At 35.8% G+C, this 25,276-nt stretch overlaps 4 protein-coding genes across 8 annotated transcripts; 2 read left to right on the forward strand and 2 right to left on the reverse strand.

Annotated features, from left to right (window-relative positions):
* Positions 1-5,362: 5,362 nt before the first annotated feature.
* Positions 5,363-8,189, reverse strand: LOC109011453 (rust resistance kinase Lr10-like). Its single transcript, XM_018992669.2, has 3 exons — positions 7,402-8,189; positions 6,846-6,872; positions 5,363-6,767 (listed from the first exon to the last, which is right to left on the reverse strand). The coding sequence occupies exons 1-3, from the start codon at positions 8,075-8,077 to the stop codon at positions 5,653-5,655; spliced, it is 1,818 nt and encodes a 605-aa protein (XP_018848214.1). The 5' UTR covers positions 8,078-8,189; the 3' UTR covers positions 5,363-5,652.
* Positions 7,957-17,343, reverse strand: LOC109008042 (nuclear intron maturase 2, mitochondrial). Of its 4 annotated transcripts, none has more exons than XM_018987987.2 (4): positions 14,772-17,343; positions 13,504-13,549; positions 12,169-12,438; positions 7,957-8,016 (listed from the first exon to the last, which is right to left on the reverse strand). In XM_018987987.2, the coding sequence occupies exon 1, from the start codon at positions 17,106-17,108 to the stop codon at positions 14,910-14,912; it is 2,199 nt and encodes a 732-aa protein (XP_018843532.1). In that variant the 5' UTR covers positions 17,109-17,343; the 3' UTR covers positions 7,957-8,016; positions 12,169-12,438; positions 13,504-13,549; positions 14,772-14,909. The 4 variants fall into 4 exon arrangements, with proteins under 4 accessions (XP_018843532.1, XP_018843530.1, XP_018843531.1 ...); XM_018987985.2 differs by lacking the exon at positions 7,957-8,016 and adding an exon at positions 11,722-11,828; XM_018987986.2 differs by lacking the exon at positions 7,957-8,016 and adding an exon at positions 11,740-11,831.
* Positions 8,227-11,802, forward strand: LOC109008043 (rust resistance kinase Lr10-like). 2 transcript variants are annotated; one of them, XM_035694195.1, is made up of 5 exons: positions 8,227-8,283; positions 8,557-9,577; positions 9,883-9,915; positions 10,365-10,391; positions 10,648-11,802. In XM_035694195.1, exons 2-5 carry the CDS (start codon positions 8,770-8,772, stop codon positions 11,775-11,777), a joined length of 1,998 nt encoding a protein of 665 aa, XP_035550088.1. In that variant the 5' UTR covers positions 8,227-8,283; positions 8,557-8,769; the 3' UTR covers positions 11,778-11,802. The 2 variants fall into 2 exon arrangements, with proteins under 2 accessions (XP_035550088.1, XP_035550089.1); XM_035694196.1 differs by lacking the exon at positions 8,227-8,283 and having other exon boundaries at positions 8,978-9,073; positions 9,316-9,577.
* Positions 17,344-19,741: 2,398 nt separating the features above from the next.
* On the forward strand, positions 19,742-25,023 carry LOC109008041 (ras-related protein RABH1b-like). The gene is made up of 7 exons (XM_018987983.2): positions 19,742-19,931; positions 20,088-20,253; positions 22,169-22,239; positions 22,728-22,816; positions 23,082-23,193; positions 24,295-24,385; positions 24,594-25,023. The coding sequence occupies exons 2-7, from the start codon at positions 20,137-20,139 to the stop codon at positions 24,738-24,740; spliced, it is 627 nt and encodes a 208-aa protein (XP_018843528.1). The 5' UTR covers positions 19,742-19,931; positions 20,088-20,136; the 3' UTR covers positions 24,741-25,023.
* Positions 25,024-25,276: the final 253 nt, after the last annotated feature.

A 25,276-nucleotide genomic window follows, 5' to 3' on the forward strand; every position in this document is an offset into this window, starting at 1 on the left:
GATTGACTTATAGTTTAATTGGTATATCTTTCCTTTATAATGGAAGATAAATTGGTGGGCTAACTCTACCCAAAAAAACTATGGGTACGTACAGCAAAAAAATATATAAAGTGTTGGAATTATTGTTTGGTGAAAACTTCAAATAAAGTTTGTAGGGCCCACAAAAGCAAGATTGGGCATCAATTCAAAATAGTTTTGTCAAGGATTCACATCTAATTTTCTAAATTTTAGGAAAAAATGGCATTTTCTATAATTTTATTCTAAATTGTATTTATCTTTAAAAATTTTATATATCTCATTTATTATAATTTCTCTATTTTATTTAAATAATATTCTTTTATTATTTCTCTATTTACTTTTTTTTCACACTTCCATTTACATTCTTAATTACTAACTCTTTTATTTTTTTCTCTTGTTTTCAAATATCATGTTCTACTAATTTTGTAAATACTTATAGGATTTTTTTTTTCTTAGGTACAATAATTGTCTTCAAACTATTATCAATATTAAAAATATTTTTTTTTATTATGTGTATTTTCTAACACGATAGTATTTTTTAATATAATTTTTTCCGCATATATAATGGTAATATTTGGTTTTCATTTGTCTAACGATAACATTTTTTGTCATTTTATATAGCGGTAATATTTTTTCCCTTTCTCCAACGATAACATATCTTTTCTGCATGATGACAATAACATTTTTTGTCATATCTTCAACGATAATATTTTTTGTCTTTTCTCCAATGTTACAATTGTTTGTCATTTCTCCAATGGTAACATTTTTTATCTTTTCTACAACGATAACATTTTTAATACCAATCATAGTTAGGTGCATTAACGTGACTAACAAAAATAAGACTAAAGTGAGCAGCAGTTACACAAAGTATAAGAGCAAAATCAAAGCATGCAAAATCACAATCCCAAATGACAAGTATTTCAGGTGAAAATCACAGCCCCAAATGGCAAGTATTTCAGGTGAAAATCACAACCCTAAATGGCAAGTATTTCAAGTGAAAAATTGAGCATGAAAAATAATTCCCAACAAAGATAATGAATGCATCAATGTGGCTATCAAATTAAAGACCAAACTGAGCAGCAGAATCACAAAGAGTTAGAGCAAACTCTAAGCTTGCAAAATTAGAACAATAGGGATGCAAAATCATATACTGAAATGGCAAGTATACTTTGTAAAAATGAAAGCATGAAAAATAATTCCCAACAAAGATAATGAATGTATCAAAGTGGCTATCAAATTAAAGATCAAACTGAGCAGCAGAATCACAAACACTTAGAGCAAACTCACAGCCTGCAAAATCACAAACCCAAATGGCAAACCCTAAACAGATCGTGAGAGACCAACAGGGAAAATCATAGCCCCAATTTTGCAGAACAGAAAGGTTCGAGTTGGTGCCATATGTTCGAGTAGCATAACACCCAAATTCGTAAATCACAAGCCAAGAGAATGTGTAAGATCAGACCCAACAAAATCGAGTAAAGCATGGCTCAGCATCAATAAATCACAGAGTAATCACAACATTAAATCATTAGATAAACCACGACATCGATGGATGTAAACAATGAAGCATGCAAGGTGGATGCTAGGAAGAAGATGAATCAGCATAGAGCATCCCATTGCGCGCGCGCGCGCGAGAGAGAGAGAGAGAGAGAGAGAGAGAGAGAGAGAGAGTGAGTGAGTGAGTGAGTGGGTGTGAGAGAGACCGTGTGTGTGTGCATGAGTCTTACCGGAGACGACAATGGAGGGGCTGCCGAATGGGAGAGCGAACGACGGTCGTAGCAAGGAGGTTCGAACTTAAGGGGCGTTAGCGTGAGATTAAACCGAAAGGGAGGATTGAGGATGTACAATAGTTCTCATATATGGGGAGCCACTATAGCATCCCCAATAACAAGCCCTAAAATGGAAAATCGGATGGAGCATGTATTTGGAAAAAACCCCAAATACAGACCTTATAATTTAGGAAAAAACGTGTTTTAGGGAACCAGGTGATAATGCTTTTAGGGAGCAACATTTTTTAATACATTGGCCACACCGGCCAACGTGACATATGTGGTAGATGAAAGGAACAAAGCGACATATGTGGTAGATGAAAGGAACAAAGCGACAATGGGTGTAGAGGACTGATGTTGTAAGCTCGATTATGCCTAAATCATAAAACCATTTTTTAGGGTGGGAAGATGGGGACTGTTTGTTTTTGTGAAGAGAAAAAGATGAGATCAGGTAAATATTGTTTTTAAAAAAATAAGTTAATTTGGTAATTATGTAATCAGATGAAAATAATAATCAAATCAAATTATCAATTTGATATTATTTTCAACATAATGTATGATATTGCACTAGAATTGGCTCGTGTGATTAGATATTTACACCAAGGATGTGATATTAAGCCTTGCAATATCTTCTATATGAGAATTTTACTCCTGCAATTTTTTTATTCTGACTTTGTGAAACAGTACCCAATAAATAATAGTATTGTTTTTTTAACTGTTGAAAGATGAATGTTAAGATACATGGTTCCAGAGTTGTTCTATAAAAACATTGGAGGAGTCTCATATAAAGCCCATATTTATAGTTTTGGAATGTTACTAATGGAAATGACAGGTAGGAGAAACAACTTGAACGACTTTGTAGAGCGTTCAAGTTAAGCATACTTCCCCCACTTGGATCCATGACCAATTTCCAAATGAAAAGAACATTAAATTGGAAGATGCGACCGAAGAGGAAACTAAAATAATTAAGAAGAATATAATGATGATGGTTGCATTATGATGTATACGAATGAATCCTAGTGATCGTCTTTCAAATAATCCATGGACGCAGGTCATATGCCGAATCACGTAAATCTGTATTTCTATCTTTATTTACATTTACTGTATTTATTTTTTATTCACTGTTAGAGATGTACGTGCGGGTACCATATCACCACTCCAAACCGCCATCGTGGACTTCGAACTACCTTATTGAAACCTAGACCATAGTTTTAAATTTCGTATTGTACCGACCGGTATGGCCAAAATTTTTCGTACAGGTACTATATCTATTTCGTACCGGCCTAAATTTCGGCCAATTTTTTTTTTTTTTAATTTTTTCAAACTACAAGCTTATTTTTTAACCCACAATTCAGCCTAGACTATTTATAATTTATATATATATATATTTATATATAATTTATTTATATATAGACTATTATTTTAGAATATAATTTTTATATATAATTTATTTATATATCGAGTATTCCGAAATGTTATCCCGAAACGCTATCCCGAAACGATACCTGTACCAAAATATTTCATTCCAGTGCCTTGACCGGTACAACATCCGGTACGGTATTCAAAACATTGACTTAGACTACCTCAGTGGGTCAGAAATGATTATTTCTTCCATTTTAGCTTGTTGTGCGATTTTTAGCAAGGGTGTCAAATCGTGTTAATGAGTCATGTTTGTGTCGTGTTAATACATGTATATTATACTATATGGATCAACCCGAACACGACCCGTTAAGTTTATAGTGTTAAAATCTCAAACCCTAACATGACACATTAACATAACAGGTAGTGTTGTGTCAACCACCGTTAATGAATACTACGAAATAAGTTAACACGACCCGATCCGTTTCATCCATTTATGTAAATGGGTTGAATAGATATGAAATTAATTTGTTTGACTTGATTAAGTTTATCATAATTTTATATAAATGTTAAAATCACAATATCTATAAAAATTATAAAACTAACTACAAGTCCAAAATTACAATACAAACAATAAAAATATCGAAATTAAAATCCTAACAATTTTACTTTTAGGTATAAAGGTATAATTTTAATTTTAACTTTCTTAACGGGTCATAACGAGTTTGTGAGAGGATTTTTCTAGGCCCAGCCAATGAGGAGGGGACTCACTAGAAGACACAATATGAGAGAATGAGTGGAGGACAATAAGAGACTAAGGTATGAGAGTGTGGAGGCATGATAAAGTAATGTCAGGAGAGGAAAATAGGATAAATGACATAAAGCAAGGTGTAAGGAGATAAAAGTATGGAATTGACTTAAAACAAGTCGGGGTAGGAGATAAAAAGGAAGGGAAACCTATAGATTCAGGACTTTTGGGTTTTAGATCATCTCTTCACACACTCTTTTTGGGGAGGACTTCGACTTCTTCGGACTTGGGGACTTCTTCTTCAACCAGAGAGCTCTAGAGAGAACTGATTCTCCAGTAAATAGCTCTACAACTTCCATTGTATAGTGAGAAATGAGGACTATGAGAGATTGTAAACAAGCTTATTATAGTGGAATCTCTCCTCCCCAAACCCCCGTGGACGTAGGCCTAGTGCCGAACCACGTAAAATCTGCGTGTCTATCTTCCTTTATTTTCTCTGTATTTAAATACTGTTTATCGCTCTGATGTACGAACCAACACCGTACAGTCACACTAGACCACTGCTGGGGGCTCCATATAACACTGATCGAGGCCCAACTCTGAATACTAGAGTTGTCGGGGCCTGGCCCAATGACGTGCGAAACACGACGTTAACAGAGTTGACTCGTTATTAATCCGTTAAGCAATCGTATCTTAACAGGTCAACCCGTTTTGACCCGAATTCGTTAAGACTAAATCCAGACCCGTTATTATCGTATCGTATTCATATGGAGTTAACGAGTCGTGTCACATATTGTCACCCATAACTTTTAGCATTAACACCCCACTTGGATTCATGACCAATTTCTGAATGAAAAATACGTGGACTTGGGAGATACAGCCGAGGAAGAAAATAAAACGATTAAGATGATGGATGGTTGCATTATGATGTATACAGATGAATCCTAGTATCGTTCTTGAATGAATAAAGTCATAGAGATGCTTGAAGGAGAAGTTGAGGGCTTATAAATACCTTCCAAACCTTTCCTATCATCAACAAGAGTTGACAAAGAATGTTGGAGACAATTCAGAGTCTACTTGCCCATTTGTCCGTACCTAAAACCAACAAGACTGGTTTATGCTTGTGTTTTAGAAGTACTTAAAATTGGTTCAATGATGTGTTGTTGTATGTATATAGCAATGCCAGTTGAAACAAAATACTCAAAGGGTATATTTATAAATAGATGAGATATGGCATCAACCAGGATTAACGGCTGGACTGGTATGAAATTTACTTCCTACTCTTTACAAGTTCCTAGATCTCTTTCTTAAATATGATAGTGGATCATAATTTACATTTGGACAACAGATTGAGGCTTATGCACCCAGAAATTCGGTTTCATGTTAAAGAAATGCTTGGGTTACACAGAGATATTACGAAAATAAGTTTACAAACTGATGTGATTTAATGTAATATGTCTGATTGTAAAGTACTTTTAATTGCAAATAGACTTGATGCATTACATTAGACCACATTTGTTTAAAAGCTTTCTTTTGAGTAAACCTAGAACTTCTCTTCACATCATACCACAACCCATGGAATTGACAACTGATAAAGAAAAAATAGAACTTGAAGTACTCAATTTGCTCATATTTTGAAAAAAGAAACAACTTGTAGTCCTTCCATTGACAGCAAGATTATAGATCTTATCAAATGAGATTGGTTTGATTATTCCAATCAACATATATCTTCATGGCAACCTCATAATTTATATACATTTACTCCACTTCTGGGATCACTTCCAACTCTTGGTTTGGACGTCTTACAGGCATATTTGTATTGATTCTCGTAGTCCCTGTAGAGGCAAAGGGATTAGGAGGCATGGTTAAGTCATCTCTTTCTCCTTCCAACATTTGAACTACAGTTTTCATGGAAGGACGATCCACCGGATGCCATTGGATACACCAGAGTCCAACAATTGCAAGTTTCTTTACAAATTTAGCATCTTCATCATCCTCAATAAGGATTCGCAGGTCTTCTTTTTGCTCTAGGAGATTATAGATCCATTCTGGAAAGTAAATGTCGTTAGTATTTTCTTTTGTAACCTTAACATTTTTTCTCCCTCCAACCGTTTCAAGCAACAACATTCCAAAACTATAAACATCCGCTTTATACGACACATTCCCAAAGTTCCTAGAGAATACTTCAGGTGCGATGTAACCCATGGTTCCTCTAGCTGTTGTCATGGACACTGCACTTTGATCCTTGGCACACAACTTGGCCAGACCAAAATCAGAAATTTTCGGGTTGAAGTTTTGATCCAACAAAACATTACGAGGTTTGATATCAAAATGGAGGATTCGCTGGTCACATCCTTGATGAAGATATTCAATTCCTTTTGCTATACCTAAAGCAATATCTCGTAACTTCTCCCAACCAAGGAAACCGTTCTTTGCATCCGCTGAAGATATGAACTTTTCTAATGAATCATTTGGTAAGAACTCATAAACTAGAGCTCGTCTAAATCCATCAGCACAGAAGCCAACCAAGCGAACGACATTAACATGATGTATTCTACCCATTGTTCCAACTTCATTTATAAATTCGTCCCCGTTGCCCTTAGAACTGTTCAGGATCTTCACGGCAACATGAATTTCATTGGACAGTTTTCCTTTGAATACTGTTCCATATGCTCCTTGACCCAACTTCTCAGTAAATTGATTTGTAATTCTTTTTAAGTCTGCATACGAGTATCTTGTGGGCTTGAAATTTCTGTAATCCTCCAAAAACCTTTCGATCCTGACTTGATTCTCTCTTTCAAGCTTATCAAATCTGTAGACACGGTAGAGTGCAAAGACCCCAAGTACTAAAAGAAAGGAACCCAAGACAGCACCTGCATGTTAAACATTTGTGAATAAAAAACTACCATATCACCAATAATGAAAATTTCAAAGGCCAGTGGACAACTCACCAGCAGTCACTAACTTTGATTTTGCACCTGCACATAAAAGATCTTAACTTGATTAGTTTCTCATTATACTTATCTGAAAACAAGAATCAATCGTTTGCATAAATCTCTTTTTTAACTAAGCTAGTCTTGTATTCAGAACTTGAGTCCAACTGTCCAAATTCTAGGCCTGAAGTAGTTTCAATGTACTCTGCAATGATTTTTCCTCGGTTACCATATATGTATCCTAATCTTTAAGAGCAAAGTTGATATTGATAAACTGAAGGAATCTATATACCACGTTATCATCCCACTCTATACCACAACGCAGGTAAGATGTGACATTTATCAACGTTGAATGAAAGTGGAATGAGAGTGTGATATATAATATTATTCTAAACTGAATATATAATTTATTCTATTGGGAAATTTGATTGAAGAAGGAAGCATATCATTAAAACAGAAAATTTGTGGTTGCAGAAGAGCATTCATAAACTAAGCTTGGCCAAACCAATACATGTCAGCTTGAAAACTGTGAAAAACTTAAGATCAAAGGTGGAAACTTAACAGAAGAAAGTACCTTTGTTGTGTTTGGAGAAGCACTCAGTCTCTGAATCAATGCCATTAATCTTCAATCTACATTGTCGGCCCTTCTCTGCACAGTGTCCGCACGCGGGAGTAAGCCACTTCAATTCAAGTACATCATCATAACCGGGTATTACAGGACTTGATCGAAGATTATACATCTTTGTACAAGATGCTATCGGCAAGTCAGCGATGTCACGAGAATCAAAGGAATAAACTTTGTGGCTATTGTCACTAAGACAAGAAATCAGATCGCCATACATCGATTTCCTTTCTGCTGGGTTACAACTGTACAGGGCTAAGTCTTCACGGTATTCCCTTTGGAATAGAAAAGGTGAGGAGGACAACTCGATTTGCCGAAGTTGTCTTAGCAAGCAATTTTCTGGATCGGATAATTGAATCACCTGAGATTTGTAGTCAATACTTGTGACGACAAATTTCACCAAGTTTGGAAGCTGCAACATGGTTTCGTTTCTGTCAGTGCAGGAAAGATTAAACCCATGATAGCCACAGGAGTGCGGCTGGCTGTTCAGTCTGAAAGGAAATCTGATGTGTGGGCCAAAGCTTCCACACCGTGATGCATCACACTCATTTTGGCCTTCTCCAAGCCCTGTGATGAGAACCACAACCAAGAAGAAAGAGATTAGCACTTTTTCTAAGGAAACAACCATATCTGTAGCCTGGACTCTGGAGGTGAAGGTTTCTCAGCCTCCTAAATATTCTTATCTGAGATGGGCTAGAATCCTAGATTTATGGGTTTTTTTTCTTTTTCTCAGATGATCTTCTCGCTTTGTTCAAGTGACCGTGAAATCACGCCACGTCCGGCCATGTGCTTAATGGTAGACTCGGCCAATAGTTTCTTCTGGTCAAGTTCTTGGTAAGGGCAATTGTTCCAAGATCATGTTCATGCCATTCCCATTAATCCCATCAATCAATCATACCTTATCTAAATAATTATATTAAAATCAACGGGCGCCATAAATCTACATAACGCGTATGCAGTAGTCAAATTAAAAAAAAAAAGGTGTATGCAGTCAAGATTCTCTTGCATTTTTTAAGGGGATGAACCTCAAATATAAATTTAAAAAAAAAACGTCTTAAATTTATAAATTTATTTTGTGATATACTTTCTATTTACTTTTTGAGGCAGTCGGCTGAAAGAGTGGCCTAACAAGTCAGTAGCGATCTTTGACTCCGAGGGCACAAACTTGAGCGCACCCAGTCTTCAAATATAAGTCAAATTTTGTTGGTATGATAATGAAATGATGGTAAGCAAAGCAAATCGAGTCAAAATTGAAGGAAACCAAATAAATCTTGGACCATCCTCTCCCTTTCTTCCCCATCTCTTTGTTTTTCCCTTTCAATGGCAAGAAGAATGTCCCTCGCAGCAGGAGGACTACTGGCCACCATTGTTCTAGTCCTATTCCATCAAAGCTGCGGTGCAGGGGATAGTCATCACTGTGCTCCTTCTTCCTGTGGTAATATCCGCAACATAAGCTATCCATTTCGATTAACAAGCGATCCAGCAAACTGCGGCCATCAAAATTACAGCCTTTCATGCGAGAACAACCAAACAGTGTTAAACTTGTTTGCTGGAAGATTTTACGTGCGGGAAATCAATTACAGTTCGTATACAATTCGAGTCGTAGACTCGGGTATTCAAGATGGTAATCTCTCCTTCATCCCTCGTTATTTTCTGAACCGTGCTAATTTCAGCTTACGGGATCCTTATATCACAAGTCATCCATTTGATGTATATGGCCAATGTAAAGGTGAGTGGTTCGGGGCACCAACGGACCTCATTGGACCATGGCCAGAGGCTGTGGTTTTCCTGAACTGCGAAAAGCCACTGAAATCTGGGTCTTTTTTTAACATTTCTACTTGCTCTAAGAATTCTTCTTTATCCCAGTCCAAGAGATACAGATACGTTAAGTTTGGCTCCCCGACGACAACGGATGTGGAGGACTTGTGTCAAATAGAGCAAATGACTCTGACATTGTCGAAAGAACAGCACCCAATTAGAACCTTGACTAGCTGTACAAATGTTTACAATGAACTGGCCTACGGATTTGAGCTTTCATGGTTCCGCGCAACTTGTGATAACCTCACAGAATATGGCGATTGCCACATTGCGAATTATCCCGTTAACTGCCCCCTTAGATCAAGACCTGGTAAGATTCTAAGAACGTGATCAAAAAAGGCACAAAGCTTCTCACTTCCTAATTTTCCTCCCCTTGGCTTCTTAGTTACTAATTCAGTATCTTACTTTTGCACATTTCTATGTCTGATTTTGATTAACAACATCAATATATTCCAAAGCAGAATAAACTTCTTTGGATCCCCACTACACTATTTATGTAAATAAAAGGATATACTGGAGTGTATACCCATTGCAGTTTAGGATTATACTGGCTAGAATTTGAACTCTAAGGTTACCAATTCTGATGTTCTTCGTTTAATTTTGTTGTCAAAACAGGATACATTCGCAGACTATGGGAGAGTGTACTTGGTAAGAATTCTATCTCAAACACTAGCTTGAAGGTTAATACTGAATAGCATTTAATGAAATAAATTAGATGAGTTGTGCTCGAATCATGTGCTTAGGCATTTGATTGATCTCAAACTTTTGGGCTTCGTTTTAAGGAAAATGCATGAAAGGGAAAGTATAAAACGCCTTAAGAATTTAGCTCCGTCTCTTGAATAAAAGTTTTCCTTTCCCAGCTCTCATTGTTTGCAGATCAATCTCTGGGAAATCAACCCCAGCTACATGTTAGCCAAAGCACATTGACAAAGCATAGACTGACTCGAGTTGGACCCAATTTAAATCCAATACATATAAAGTCTAGTAGTCTTACAGTTGTTTATATTTCATGCAAGCATGTTAGGCAATTCTTTCAACTTCTTAAGTTTTCCTTGATTAATTAGTTAACTAATTAACCTTATTTATATTTTTTGCAGAATATGCATTCTTCATAGTGTTGATCGGTAAGAATCTGCATCTCGTCTTTGATGTTCATAAACTTCTTTAAATCGTGAAAATAGTTTGAACATGCAGACAAGAATACAAGATGAAATAATACTGACATTCAGATGAGAAAGACAACAAATACAATGCTTAATTACTAGTGTTTGAGGAGGCAATTAGTTGCAAGTTGAAAATTTATTTCCAGCCAAAACAAGTTTCCACAGTGTAATAACAGATCTGTTTTCTAATAATCATTTTGATGATATTCCTCCACAGGATTTTGCCTTGTAACAAAAGGTATATTGTTAAGTCCATGTGTAATTGGGCTTTTGATATATACATGGCGTCGGAGGCATTTATCAATGTACGATGGGGTCGAAGAATTTCTGCAAAGCCAAAACTCTCTTATTCTAATAAGGTACTCCTACTCAGACATTAGGAAGATGACCACAAATTTTAAAGATAAATTAGGTGAAGGAGGTTATGGCACCGTATTTAAGGGAAAGCTTCGAAGTGGTGGTCTTGTAGCTGTAAAGATGTTAGGCAAGTCTAAAGCGAATGGACAAGATTTCATGAGCGAAGTTGCAACCATTGGAAGGATTTATCATGTGAATGTAGTGCAACTCATTGGCTTTTGTGTTGAAGGATCCAAGAGGGCTCTAATATACGATTTCATGCCTAATGGTTCTCTTAATAAACACATTTTTCCCCAAGAAGGAAGTATCCTTCTAAGCTATGAGAGAATGTATGATATTGCACTAGGAGTGGCTCGTGGGATTGAATATTTACATCGAGGATGTGATATGCAGATCTTACATTTTGATATCAAGCCTCACAATATTCTTCTAGACGAGAATTTTACTCCTAAAATTTCTGATTTTGGCCTTGCAAAATTGTATCCAGCAGAGGATAGTATTGTTTCTTTAACTGCCGCAAGAGGAACATTAGGATACATGGCTCCAGAGTTGTTCTACAAAAATATTGGAGGCATCTCATATAAAGCTGATGTTTATAGTTTTGGAATGTTACTAATGGAAATGGCGGGTAGAAGAAAAAATTTCAATGACTCTGCTGAGCATTCAAGTCAAATATACTTCCCCACTTGGGTCTATGACCAATTTCTTGAAGGAAAAGACGTAGAATTGGAAGATGCAACGGAAGAAGAAAAGAAAAGAAGTAAGAAGATGATAATGGTTGCATTATGGTGTATACAAATGAAGCCTAATGATCGTCCTTCAATGAACAAAGTCATAGAGATGCTTGAAGGAGAAATCGAGTGCTTACAAATGCCTTCCAAGCCTTTCTTATCATCAACTGAGAGTTTGACAAAGGAGGTCGGAGACAATTCAAATTCTACTTCGTCGTCTAGTCAATTGGCTGAATCATGGCAATCATCTCAATCTTAAATCTCCTTGAATTGTTAAGTCCATCTATTGTTCACCAGGGAAAGTTACTTGCTGCTGTATGTCATCAGGAAACTTGTATAAATTAAAGCGTTTTAGTATTAAAATTATCATAGTCAGAAACAAAAAATTATAATATATTCTTAGAATATGGATGACGTGGTATTCCTTCCCATCATATCACAAAAATGCCATGTAATTAAAAACTACTTACATAAGTATAAAGTTTTAATATTTCCGGTGATATTTCCCAAAACCTGAACGAAACTCTACCGATGGTTACATCCACCTCCTTAAAAATGGAACTTCCACCCTTCAAAAATGGAAGAACAAGGTTTCTAACTCCTAAGTAATTACTTCAATGAAATCAATGCACAGTCCAATTAAAACCTACCTTGATATAGGCAGCCAGGCACTTAGGCTTGAAAGGAAGAATTAGCTTCAATTCATGTCTTTAGATTAAAGGACTCCGCTTGCTATCATTTGTATTCAGCTTCACGTCGGCTGCCATCTTTGTGAGTTGATGCTAAAGAGTAGTTGGGGGCTCTGGTAAAGGAAAAGCTGTCTGATCGGCTCGATATCACTTACAATGGTTCATCCTGGCCAGACATACGTAGCAAGGACTGCCATGGATATGTAGCTGAGAGTACTGATACAGCAGCACCTGAAGAATTTTTAATGCAAAATATTTGGAAGTCAGTACCAGTTAAATTTTCAACTATTTGCTACAGCTAGCTTGCGCTGGATTGAACTCTCAATGAGTATAAACTTATTGGCTCATGACAAAGGTAGAAGATGGTCTGGTCTAGTTGCTTATGAAGATTTTAGAGGTTTCATTAAAGAACGCTGTGAAGGAAATCCCTCTAAGGTATGATGAAACTAATACCAAAATGCATAGAGGGAGAGAACTTTCCAGTGCAAAGAAAAAAAACATCAAAAATAAAAATTATGACTCTATAGGCATAGATATTCCACCCCCAAAGAAATTGTTCTGTTAGAAAATGCGGGGATAGAACTTTTTTTTGTTATTATTGGCACCAAGTGTATGAGAAATAAGTCTCGACTAATCCCGGAAGTAGACAGACCCTCGGCAAAGAATTTCCTGGAGGTGGACAGACCCTCGGCAAAGAGTTTCCCGCAAGTACATGCAGCTATAAAACTTGCTGCCTGACAACAAGATGTTGCCATTTAGGTTGCAGAAATGATCGATGCAAGGGCAATGCTACTAACTGGATGGGTTCAGAAAGGGATATCAAATTTTAAAAAATAATTTATGCATAATATACAGTATGAATTATAATTCGACAGCAGCAGTGTATTTGAGCCAAATAATACAGCTATCCTTCATCAGAGACCCAACTCATCGACAGAACCAACCCACAAAATAGAGCTGATGCTAATAACAACAGGGTATCACCCGGTCATAAAAGTGAAACAAACAAATTTCCTTCCACCACAAAAGATAAAATCAACAGGCCTACAACTGCAGTGAAAGACCATTTTCTTCCAATGAATGCCCTCCTATTCGAAGCCAACATTTGGAAATAACTTTGAGTACATCATTGAGTTCCCATGCCAGAAATCCTGTCGGTAATAGATTTCTACACTGGTGGTCGAAACATTAGTTCTTCATTTTCAATGAATGTGTAGTGACCTACAGCATGGTAGGTCTCAATTGATGGATTGGAATCCAAGCATTGGCGAGTAGCAGGCCATTATATCAACTTACAATTGCCATTGCAGGGAAACTGTGAAATACAATGTCATCTGCTTTCCTGGTGCACCAAAAGCAAAAGGTAAATATATGCATCGCGTAGCAAATGGAACAGATTGCCAGAATTGAAAGTAAAGAAAGGAGACTTGCAAAAGTGTAACAATACCAGAATAGACACAAGTCATGGAAAATACAACAGTGATCCATAAGTGCTTTAACCAGAACTTTATACAAAGGATCAACTCCATCAATTCCAACATCAAAATACATCCAAAATAAGTAACAACAACACCGTGCATCATTTACCAATAATGTTATATAAAAGTTGGTATGCAATGATTATACCTAAGGTGTATTAAGTGCCATAGATACAATACAGAAAAAACAGGATTTTGGAAAGACAGTATCAGCAACAGGCAAGACACTGCATGCAAATATACTGTAGCAGCAACATATAAAATTCAAAGACAACTTTTTTAACACCATATGTTTCAGATAAATACTGTCAACCAATTCTTGAAGTTAACACTCGACGGCCTTTTTCTTTCAAATCTTGATTTAACCAAGAAAAAAAAACAAAATAGGCCAAAGTGCTCAAGTTAAGAGTCTCTGTTTAGGTGCCTCCCAGTTTTTTGTTGCAAAATGGGCAGCCAGAGTATGGTGAGGAATGTCTAAAAACAAAAGGACTGGAAATAAATACGAGCATTAATGTAGGTAGGTTCCTGCTATGTTGAAGGAAGGCATGCTCATTATTGTGCTCTATAAAGGTTGGAGAATCCTCATTCACTGACAAAGCAGAATATAAAGGAACTAGCAATAAACAAAAACTCATGCTGGTTGCCTGGACTTCTAATTGGCTTAAGAGCAGCTGTTTAAAGAGATTGAGAGCAGACAAAATACAGAAACATGAAGGGCTGGCTTATCTCTCATATTTAAGAGTTACCTATACAAAGATTTTCAGCTCTTGAGACCATTCCATTTCTGAAGGAATCTAAAAGCAAATAATAATTATAAAATGTAATTGTTTTTTATCTGGTAACCATAAAGTGAAATGATTAAAAAAAAAAACTGTCAAACACTAGAAGTTGAGCCAATGTGATGAAATCTTCTCATTTATAAACTAATAACAGAGTTGAAATTATACAATCTTCTCTGTACTTCCTCATTCCTAAGGTTGTGCACTAGCAAATTGCTGTCACAAGCTTTGCCTTGCTTCTTTTAAGCACAAAACATTTTTACACAAGAATTTCTCTTTTCAAGCACAAAGCAGAAACACAACTTACACATATCTGCGACTTGAAGTTAACAGTTGTGTTCTTTCACTCTGTCGCTTTCAAAATCAGCTTTTGCTTTATCTAACCAGCATATCGAGCAGTTATTGATGGATTGCACTTTCTAAGCACATAATATAAGACATAGCCTTACATTTGTGCCGCATGGATGCCTTCATCATTTTCTTCCATTTCTTTGGTTACATGATCATGGTCCTCATAGTTTGAACCCAACAATAACTGTTGATCTTTTCTTGAACTGATGCCATCGCTATTTACCAGGGAAAGCCTATCCAACACAATTGCATTTCTTTTATAGTTCCAAACAAGCATTGAAATGTAATCCTGGGGTGAAACAAGACCTTGCTCCCTAATGCAACTCCGTTGCTCCTCCAAAGTTTTTGGATCTTCAAGCCGTATATATTCAAGCAATGCCTTCTCATGATCAGGTCTCCAATTACTTGGGAAAGGGGTATAATCAGTCTCGGGTACAAGAGACATCCTGGTATATTGAAGCCCATCAATTGACTCAGCAAGACCCATCCTCAGCAAATTATGGTACTCAGGTGACTGACCTTTCTTCTCCTTCAAAGGACGGCTCAGATTCCGAGCACCGATCTTGTATACCTTTGCTCGTGAACGGAGCTTGTACTTTGCAGCGTAGAGCTTTGCTAGTGAACCCCTCAAAATGTAAGAGCAGAAGTTAACGATTTTCTTCCGGTTGTCTGCATACCTGTACCACTCAACCATTGTTGACAAAAACTTATTCATTTGTGCATTTGTGTGTGCTTGGGTGGCATGAAACATTCTGAAACAAGGTTGTGGGTCTGGATCCCTATCCCCCTTCAGAAAGTTCAACTTCCTAAATTGCTTAATGCATTGTTTCAAGCTTGCCGTGACAGACAAAAGGGTCCCCACACCCTTCTCACTAATGATCTTCCCACCAGTAGCAGTGTAACGTAGAGTAGGATACACTACTCTCCGACACAAGACATGGTCAAGAAACATTATACCCTTAGTTATGTGTTCAATAGGAAGGCTTTCATTGTCAATCTTGAGCATATACTTCTGATCAACAAACTCAATTAACTGCTTTCTCAATGTCGCCACATCTGCTCTAGGTCCCCGAACACCAATCAAAATGTGACCCCCATATCGTACATAATCCACCTTCCGTGTCTTATCTGGCCCACTTGTTGGCACAAATTCTGGCCAAGATGTGTTCCCTTGTTCTGCTTCCCCCTCCGGCTTATTCCATATGACATCGCTCTTTGACGGACGATAAAACTCCTTAATCTTACTTTCCATCCAGCGGTCCAGTTCATCCAGACAAATGTTAGCCAAGAGTGGACTAAGAATACCACAATGCCCCCAAGAAGGAAGCTTCTCTGCCTCCTCTGGGGCAAACCCAAAAAACGTCTCCAACCAATACGGGTCAGGCTTAGGCTCGTCCTCAGCTAATACCCTCTTCTTCTGATACTTTCTCTTCTTCTTCTTCACCTTCTCCCCATCATCAACCTTGGTAGTGATCACCGGCGTAACCAATGCTGATTTCACCAAATCGACAACCTTCTTATCCCTAACATCCCTCATCAAAGCATTTACCACCAACCCAACCTTCATCCCATCCAGAATGGTACTAAAATCACCCTTTATATACCACAGATATCCTGCAAAACTCCTCCTGATCACTCTTAACACTGTATGCGCATTCCTTCCTGGCCTAAACGCAAACGACTTTGGTGAGAACCGAGCCTCATACACCGGCTCCAAAACCATAAACAACACCTCCTGGACGATCTTATCCTGAAATGGGGCAGGTTGGGAGGTTGTCAATATCGCCTTAATTTTCCTCTTCGACAATGACCTGTAATCCGTCTTGTCCTTGGGCGATTTTAAAAAGAAATCCAACCGAGCCCCCCACCTAAACCTATCATCAAGCACTGCATTTCGCAGCGTCAAAAGGTCCTCGAGGGCTGACCTTTCAATCGAGCCCCGGGTCATATACGCCCCAGTCTCGTCGGCGCAAACCTTCTGGTAAGCCAAAACCCACAACTCGAAGCGGCGTAAATACGAACTCAGATTGGTCACTAACCTGTCGGGATCACGGAAATTCTCCAACCACATTTGAGAACAAACCGCGACACTGTCTTCCTTCATGAGTGTGGATGGGTCATTTGGGTCCGACTCCGGTGCGCGCCGAGTGAATGAAAACTGGCGAAAGAAGGCGAACCACCCATTGGGTCTAGGGTTTTGGGGACTGGAGTAATGGAAAGTGGAGGTGGTGCGAATACAGTTGGAATTTATGAGCATCCGACGGGTGAAGATGGAAAAACGGGTCCGATGCATTGAGGGCTCCTTCGGTTCGGTTATGCCAGTTTTTTGTTCCTTGAAGTGAGAAATGAAATTTATCAGTGGAGGGTAATGGATTCGAGTATTTCAATCTTGGGTAGTTGAGTCGATAATCACTTCGCATCAGAGGAGGATGATGAAGTTAAGGCGGAGGAGTTCAGCATTCAGCAAAACCCTTTTGTTGTGCTAAAACCCTTACGGCTGTGAAAGTAGTGGGCTTGAGGCTAGGGCGTGTTTGTTTCCCTCTTTCATTCAGTTGTCAGATCCTCCACCTTTTCATTCCATTTTGCGCGTCCATTCCGTCCCGTTATACGACAAAACATTTCGTTTATATGTTCTTATTTAATTATTATAATGTTTTTAAATTTTTATATAAATATAATAAATAATTTAATATTTTCAAATTCTTAAACACATTATAAAAGTCTACTAAATTTTATTTTATAAAAATTCAAAAATAATATTCTAACAAAATTTTATTCAACTTTATCTCAATTTATCTCCTCTCAACTTACTATCCAAAATTCAAACTGCACATCCGTCTCAATGGTTTCATAATTTTGTATAATAATTGTCAAATACATCTTAAGATGTGATGCCGTGTAAAAGTTTTAACTAAATTAGTATTTAAAAATTCTATCGATACTGATATGTGATAATTTTTTTTTTAGTGATTTTACTCGTTTATTAATATTCAATGACTTAACAGTTAATACTATGTCCATATATAATACCGATACATTTTAATATAATCTATAAATCACCTTCTATGCAACTTGAATTAATGACATGGTCTCAATTCTAATATCAATTATTAAAAATCTAATCATTGACTCAAAAACTTTGAGATTATTAGTTACTAATTATTAAACTTTTAATCCTCACCATCATAATGCATATTACAGGGCATGAATTTTTTTAAATGGTAATCTTAAAAAAGATAGTAAATCAACATTTCTATACTTTTTAGATTCAAATATTTGTAACAATCGGAAAGATACTAATACACAGTTTGTGAACCCGCTGCTTTTAGTATTATAATCCACATTACTCAAGAACAATATTTAGAGGATATTTAGAAATAATTTTCATCTCATTATATCTTATTTTATTCTCAAATATCATTTCACTATAAATATTTTAAATTAATCATTATAAATATTGTAAACCAATCATTACAAGTTTTCGAAACTTAAAAAAAAAAAATCAACATTTTCAAATTTCAAAATAAAAATAATATTAAAAAATAATATTCTGACGATATTTTAATTTCATGCTATTTTATATCTAACTTTTTCTCTCTCATTTCTCAAAATATAATAAATACTTAATTTAAACTATCTTACTAATATTCATAAACTATCTTATTATTATTTACAAAATTCTCATTTCATCTAATTTCTTAAACATTCCCTTAATGAAATATCGTCCATGTACGGTTCCTCCCTATCTTCAAAATATAAAAAAAAATGTTTGTGGGTAAAATAATTGAAAGTATTATGAGTTTGAATATTGAGATGATCTTAGATAATTTTAATTAATTTATAGCTAATAATATTTTGTGAGTTCCATTTAGATATATCTGAATACAAATATGTTGAGATATGTGTTTAGATGTATGAAGTAAGTTGAGATGAATTTAAATTTTTTGATGAAAAGTTGAAAAAGTAATAAGTCCTATCAATGACTGAGTTGAGATGAGTTCAACAACCAAATTTAAGGGATTGACCCTTGTCCTTCAATTGGACTTAGATTCAAGTGAAATCTAATACCCCGTTTTGATAGATAGATGAAATAAGATGATTTTAAATAAAAATTGAAAATAAAATTAAATAAGATGATTTTAAACAATAATATTATTATTGTTTTAGGATTTGAAAAAATTAAATTGTTTATTATATTTTGTGTGAAAATTTAAAAAAATTATAATAATAAGATGAGATGAAACTATTTCTGTATTCAAATAAGGCCTAAATATAATTTATTTTTATAGTTCATATTGTTATGGTGTAACTTTTTAAGAGTGTATTTGTATGGACTTTACACCGTATCACATTCTTATTTAATTATTACAATTTTTTTAAATTTTAATATAAAATATAATAAATAATTCAATTTTTTTAAATTTTAAAATAATAATAATATTAAAAAATAATATTATAATAATATTTTATTCAATTTTCAACTTTAATCTTAACTCAATTAAATTTAGTTCAACATCCAATTACAACCTAAGAAAGCTGTGCTCAAGTTCATGGGATTGGATCGGATGGAGGATAGTTTGGTGCTCATAGACTCAAAAGAATAATTTTTTCCCATGATTTCGATGGACTAATTTAAAAGGGAAATGATTAGCAGGTTTTAATTTTATATAAAAATTGATTTTATTTAGAAATTTTTTATTATCATTCTCATACACCACATATTATATATATATATATATTTTATTTATTTATTTATTAAATATATAGTATATAAATGATGAATAGAAGAATACCATTAATTTAAGAAGAATAACATAAAATAAAAAATAAAAAATAAAAAATAAAAGAAAGTGTGGCTGAGTGGCAAAACTTATTTTAACGTTGATTGAATACAGCTTGCAATTCATTTCTTCACTTTCACGTTTCGCCAAGAAAATGGACTGGCATTGGCATATGACCCGAGCCAGGCCGAACGAGTGACAACTCGGCCATAAATTTTAGTCGTTTACATATTATTTCTCTACATTCATTTCAGTTTATTCGCCAAGACTCTATTCAGATCAAAGATAAAACCCAGCAAAAACCAATCCTTTACACAAACCGAGTTTTTGATAACCAAAATTCTCTCTCTCCCTCTCTCCCGGCCATAAAATTTAGTCGTTTACATATTATCTCTCTACATTCATTTCAGTTTATTCGCCAAGACTCTATTCAGATCAAAGATTAAACCCAACAAAAACCAATCCTTTACACAAACCGAGTTTTTGATAACCAAAATTCTCTCTCTCCCTCTCTCTCTCTGTGATTTCCATAAAAGAGAAATGGCACCAGTGTCAGCTCTAGCAAAGTACAAACTGGTGTTCTTGGGGGACCAGTCAGTGGGCAAGACCAGCATCATCACCCGCTTCATGTACGACAAGTTCGACAACACCTATCAGGTTAGCTCCAAAACCATCAGATCCCTCTTTTGAATTTATCAGATTACAGTTTGTTCTGTGTTTCTGCCCCCTGATCGAACGTACAACTTAGTCTCTTCGCTGTTTGATCTATTTGTTGCTAGCTTCCTGCATTTCTCGTTTCTAGTTTTCTGGGTCTAGCTCTGTTTGCTTTGTTATGTCGTTATTTTGTTGTTTTTGAATTGAAGTACATGTCATGTATTGTTGCTTGTTTTTAAGAGTTTATAGATCATCAAGGTTTAATTGGGTTCGTTAGTTCGTTTTTCGTGAACCTATTATCGATCCCAATGCAGAGGTAAAAGTTATGATGCGAACTGAATTTTGACCGATGACTATTTTTGGGCACATAAGGATACATACATCACGATGATGGATGTGAAATAATAGGTTCTAGCCAAGCATAACCATTAAGCGACGACTGAAGGGTCTATAGGGGCTTCATTTGAGGCTCTTCTTGAGAATTGAGATAGTGATAAATCTTTACAATGGTTAAATTATTTGATGGAATTAAACGTTCAAAGTAACGTACATTACTGTATCTTCCATCGGAAAAACAAAAACAATCAAAATGACAATGGATGCCTCAGGTAGTCATAGTTCTGTTGCCAGGATGCGTGAACATGATAAAAAAATTTACCAAATTGCTGATGTTGGAACGGATGAGTGTCCATAAAGAGCATTTTATATGACAAGTTAATGAATTCCTGAAAATTTGGAGGTAGCTTCAACTTTGAATGAGATTCTTTTAGTCAGATCTATAGTGTAGCCACTAGTTCTATTACGCATATTATCTTGCAATAATGTGTACCTTCCGCACTAAGGCCTGGTTTGGATATTGAGACAAGATGAGATGATCTGTGAATGGTAGTTAAATTGTTTGTGAATAAACGTGAAATGGTTTGAGCTGAGATGTTTTATGGGGTTTTGGAAAAGGAGAGAAAAAAAGTTAAATAAAAATATTATAAAGTTACAATATTGTTAGAATATTATTTTTGTTTTGAGATTTGAAAATTTTGAATTATTTTTTGTGTTTTGTTTGGAAGTTTGGGAAAGTTGTAATGATTAGGTAATGAGTAGATGAAAAATTTAAAAATTTGAAATTAAAAAATATTTGTATTTGTGGTGTTTGGATATTGAGATAAGATGTGATGAGATAGATGAAATGGAAGACTTTTGCTATCCAAACCAGGCCTAAAGCTGCCCTTCTCACAGCATAACATGTTAAGAGAGGTATTTTTAATAACTTTCTAAGCAAACCCTAGGGTTGGCTCAAGTGGTGACGGGCTTGGTCTTGGTCTTAGTGGTATGCTCCTTCCAGGTCTAAGGTTTGAACCCTTGGGTGCAAAAAATTTATAGGGGTCACATCCACTCAATGAAAAAGCCATTGATTTACCTGATCCATGTGGTGGGATGTGTTACACGGGTCCATGGTTTAACTGGGTAAAAAGACACATTGTGTTTGCACGGTCTCCGGGATTCCTTGTAATCAAAAAATAACTTTCTGACCACTTTCAGGGCCATTTCACAATTTCAAAGGTACGTGACATGACATAGGATAAATCATACTAGAAATGTTCCTTTTGAGCTTGTAATTTTTCGATAAATGGTTGGTTATATGTGCATGATAGCTATTAAAATTACCATAGTTTTGCATATGGTAGCTGGTGGTGCTGATCACTGTGACATCATAGTACTTTTGTGCTTTGCAATCTCTGTTGTATTCTCCAAATATTTAAGCTCAGTCTGCAGCCTATTTTATCATTGCTGTTTTTTTTTTTCCTTTTTTTTCACATTTTTTTAATTGAGGTGGCCATTTTTTCGTTTGCAAATTTTTCTTTTGTGAACTTCCTCGCTGATGTTTAGTTAGAGTCAAACTAATTTTTATTCTGATTATCAGGCTACAATTGGTATTGATTTTCTATCAAAAACTATGTATCTTGAAGACCGAACTGTTCGGCTGCAATTGTGGTAAGATTTGGCACCTCAATATATTCTACACTAATTCATACGTTAGTGAGAACTTTATTATGTTTCTCGTTTTACTTGGGCTTCATAGTTTGCTCTTATACAAGAAGTAAGCTAACCTTTTGATCAAAATAGGGTTAAATAATAATAACATTAATAATAATAGCAACAACAGTAATAATGTCAATACTAATAATAATCTGCTGAGATCACTGAGTAAAGTTGTGATGACGGATGGAGGATTACCAACATTAAATATTTCAATATACCATTTGGAAAGTTTTGCTAAATGTAAAGGATAATGCTCCATTAAAATCTTATACCACTTATATGCCATACTAGATGTTTATTCCAACAGCCGCTAACTTGATCTTGTGCTTTCATCTTGACTAAGAGAAGGCCAAAAGGGTTGTACTATGCTTGGTGGATATGACTGTAAACAAATCATGTTGATTGCTAAACATCACTAGAGATCTTGCTTTAATCTGCAGGGATACCGCTGGACAGGAAAGATTCAGAAGTCTCATTCCAAGCTACATTAGGGATTCATCTGTTGCAGTTATAGTGTTTGATGTTGCGAGTATGTATTTTGAATTTTGACTTCCAGTTAGTTATTTGCTTTATTCCAAGTTATTTATTCCTGCTTGTATTCTACTATTATTATCTTTTGGATTTCAAGAATGATCAAGTCGCTGATGTGGTACTTGCATCATATGCACTCTAATTGTTTTAGCAGCATCCCGGATTCTTTCTCAGTCTCTGTCAATATCGGTCATGTTTTTGCTTAGTTGATTGATCCTGTTTCCAGAATGCTTAATGGATTGTTGACTACTTCTATTATTTAGGCCGGCAAACTTTCCTAAACACTTCAAAGTGGATTGAAGAGGTGCGCACTGAGAGGGGCAGTGATGTCATCATTGTCCTTGTTGGGAACAAAACCGACCTTGTGGAGAAGAGGTAATAGTTTATTAATTGGTAGATGATTTATATTGCATATGCTTGATTAAAGTCAAATGTTTGACTACACTGGGTTCATATGAACTTTCTGTGGTAGTGTACCTGTTATAGCATGTAGCTTAACTGATAAAATTAGGGAGCAGATACGATTTGGGGCTTAGAATGTTGTCAATAGAATTTTTATATTGGAATACTAGTTGAATTTGTTCCCCTGATACATCAACATCAATAACTTAGGATAACTAGGAAATTGAATAATGCTGTCTACAGTTTTATACATTTGTATACATGGTGCAGCACTCTATAGACATTAATGGGCTTCATTTGAATGATTTTCGTGTATTTTTTTTCTCTTTCTAGATACGTGCCTCTCTTGTATACTTCTGTATTTGGATTGTGCCTTTTGCACTTTTAATGAAATTTTTAGTGCTTATCAAAAAGCAAAAATTATATCTGGTGGGCAGTGGTTATAACTTATGGATGTATCATAATTTTAGGTCTTCAGTAAATTTGGGGAGAATTTTTACGAATTGAATTCGTGGTGAGTTTTAATGATACAGATTTGTTAGAAGTTGCTGGAAGTTAGGACATATTTTGCTCAAGTTTTCTAAACCGTGATTGCTGGGGTGGGCCCGCCACTGGCTACCTTCAGGGGCCCTAACACAAATTTGGTTGTTGCATTTTGCGGAAGGGGCAAAATCACAACTACTCATAGCTTACTGTAACACTTCAAGACAGATCGATCTTTAGAAGATCATTGCTTACTCAGTGGCCAATATGAATCCCGTAGCACTCCAAAATTGTCATAGTTGAGTGACTAGACCAAGAAATTCTTTCCATGCTTAAGTCGGAAATAGTCTTGCCAGACATCATAAGTTTTATGTAGGTATTGTTTCCTCTCTAAGTACGATATCTCTTGTGTCAGATTTACCCACCATCTGGGGCAGTTCGACATCTCTTGGTTGAGATTTATCGATGCGTTGCCCAAAACACATCAATGGGTCTTTTATATTTTACTTATGATACTTTTTGCAAGTTGGTCAATTTTGGTGTTCAGCCTTAGAGTTCACTCACAATAATCTCCTGGGCATTATTCCACAGGCAAGTTTCGATAGAGGAAGGAGAAGCCAAAGCTCGTGAGCTAAATGTCATGTTTATTGAAACCAGCGCAAAAGCTGGCTTTAACATAAAGGTATATGCCCGGCTTTGTGTCCTCTCTTCATGCATCAACTGCAACTGTCTTTAGATGTTCATACAAGTTGCTTTAATTTTGGTGTTCTACTGTTTTGATGATTCTCAGAAAGAGTAGTGTCCATTAATCAGATGCAACCAATTTTAGCTGTGAAGCTTTTGTAATTTTATTTCGTTTGAGTTCATTGTGCTGATGAACTTTTGTCCAGGCGCTGTTTCGGAAAATTGCTGCTGCCTTACCGGGAATGGAGACACTCTCTTTAACAAAGCAAGAAGACATGGTTGATGTGAACCTGAGGTCTACTGGTGGTGGTGCATCACAGTCCCAGCCCCAGTCAAGTGGATGCTATTGTTGAAAATTGTGCTCTGTTTCTTGCCTTCTGGTTTTCAACCATCTTTGCTCCTGATCTGTAAAGTTTTCGATAGATTTCCTTTTCCTTCAATGTATTTGTCGTGGGTACAATCTTCAAACGCCTTGCTTTTGATACTCTCATTGGGAATACATGGGTCTGACTGAAGAGCTAGGAAGTAGAACTATGATTGTGGAATATGTTATGTGAATTAGATGGCCGTAATCTGTGAGATGTGTAGTAAACTTTACTGACTTGAATAGATTTTTGTATTCACCCATTTCTGCTATATATACTGAGTACAGTCTAAACTGTTTTTTGGCTTGTAGACTTTTTGTAAGCATTTTGTGAAAAAGTGAATCCTATTAATTAAAAATAGTTTTTTTTTTGTTTTTTTTTTTTTATGGTAGAGTTTACTTTTTTACAAATAATTTCTCTTCCAGACATAAGACTTATATAGTTCTTCTTGGGACTTGTAAATATATTCTTTATCAATTATTTTGGTCATGAGAGCAAGCATGATCAAATTATGAATCCTGTTT

Source organism: Juglans regia, chromosome 9 (genome assembly GCF_001411555.2).
Source record: "Juglans regia cultivar Chandler chromosome 9, Walnut 2.0, whole genome shotgun sequence".
NCBI classification, from domain to species: domain Eukaryota; kingdom Viridiplantae; phylum Streptophyta; class Magnoliopsida; order Fagales; family Juglandaceae; genus Juglans; species Juglans regia.

Bases quoted from the DNA above. Each gene is read 5' to 3' on its own strand.
- LOC109011453 (XM_018992669.2), bottom strand. From the start codon at position 8,077: ATGGTTGTTTCCTTAGAAAAAGTGCTAATCTCTTTCTTCTTGGTTGTG. The intron at 6,873-7,401 runs GTACTTTCTTCT...TTTTATGTGCAG, and splicing joins CTTCTCCAAACACAACAAAG to GTGCAAAATCAAAGTTAGTG. The intron at 6,768-6,845 runs GTGAGTTGTCCA...TTTAACATGCAG, and splicing joins ATCAAAGTTAGTGACTGCTG to GTGCTGTCTTGGGTTCCTTT.
- LOC109008041 (XM_018987983.2), top strand. From the start codon at position 20,137: ATGGCACCAGTGTCAGCTCTAGCAAAGTACAAACTGGTGTTCTTGGGG. The intron at 23,194-24,294 runs GTAATAGTTTAT...ATTATTCCACAG, and splicing joins ACCGACCTTGTGGAGAAGAG to GCAAGTTTCGATAGAGGAAG. The intron at 24,386-24,593 runs GTATATGCCCGG...ACTTTTGTCCAG, and splicing joins AAGCTGGCTTTAACATAAAG to GCGCTGTTTCGGAAAATTGC.
- LOC109008043 (XM_035694195.1), top strand. From the start codon at position 8,770: ATGGCAAGAAGAATGTCCCTCGCAGCAGGAGGACTACTGGCCACCATT. The intron at 9,578-9,882 runs GTAAGATTCTAA...TTGTCAAAACAG, and splicing joins CCCCCTTAGATCAAGACCTG to GATACATTCGCAGACTATGG. The intron at 10,392-10,647 runs GTAAGAATCTGC...ATTCCTCCACAG, and splicing joins ATTCTTCATAGTGTTGATCG to GATTTTGCCTTGTAACAAAA.
- LOC109008042 (XM_018987987.2), bottom strand. From the start codon at position 17,108: ATGCATCGGACCCGTTTTTCCATCTTCACCCGTCGGATGCTCATAAAT.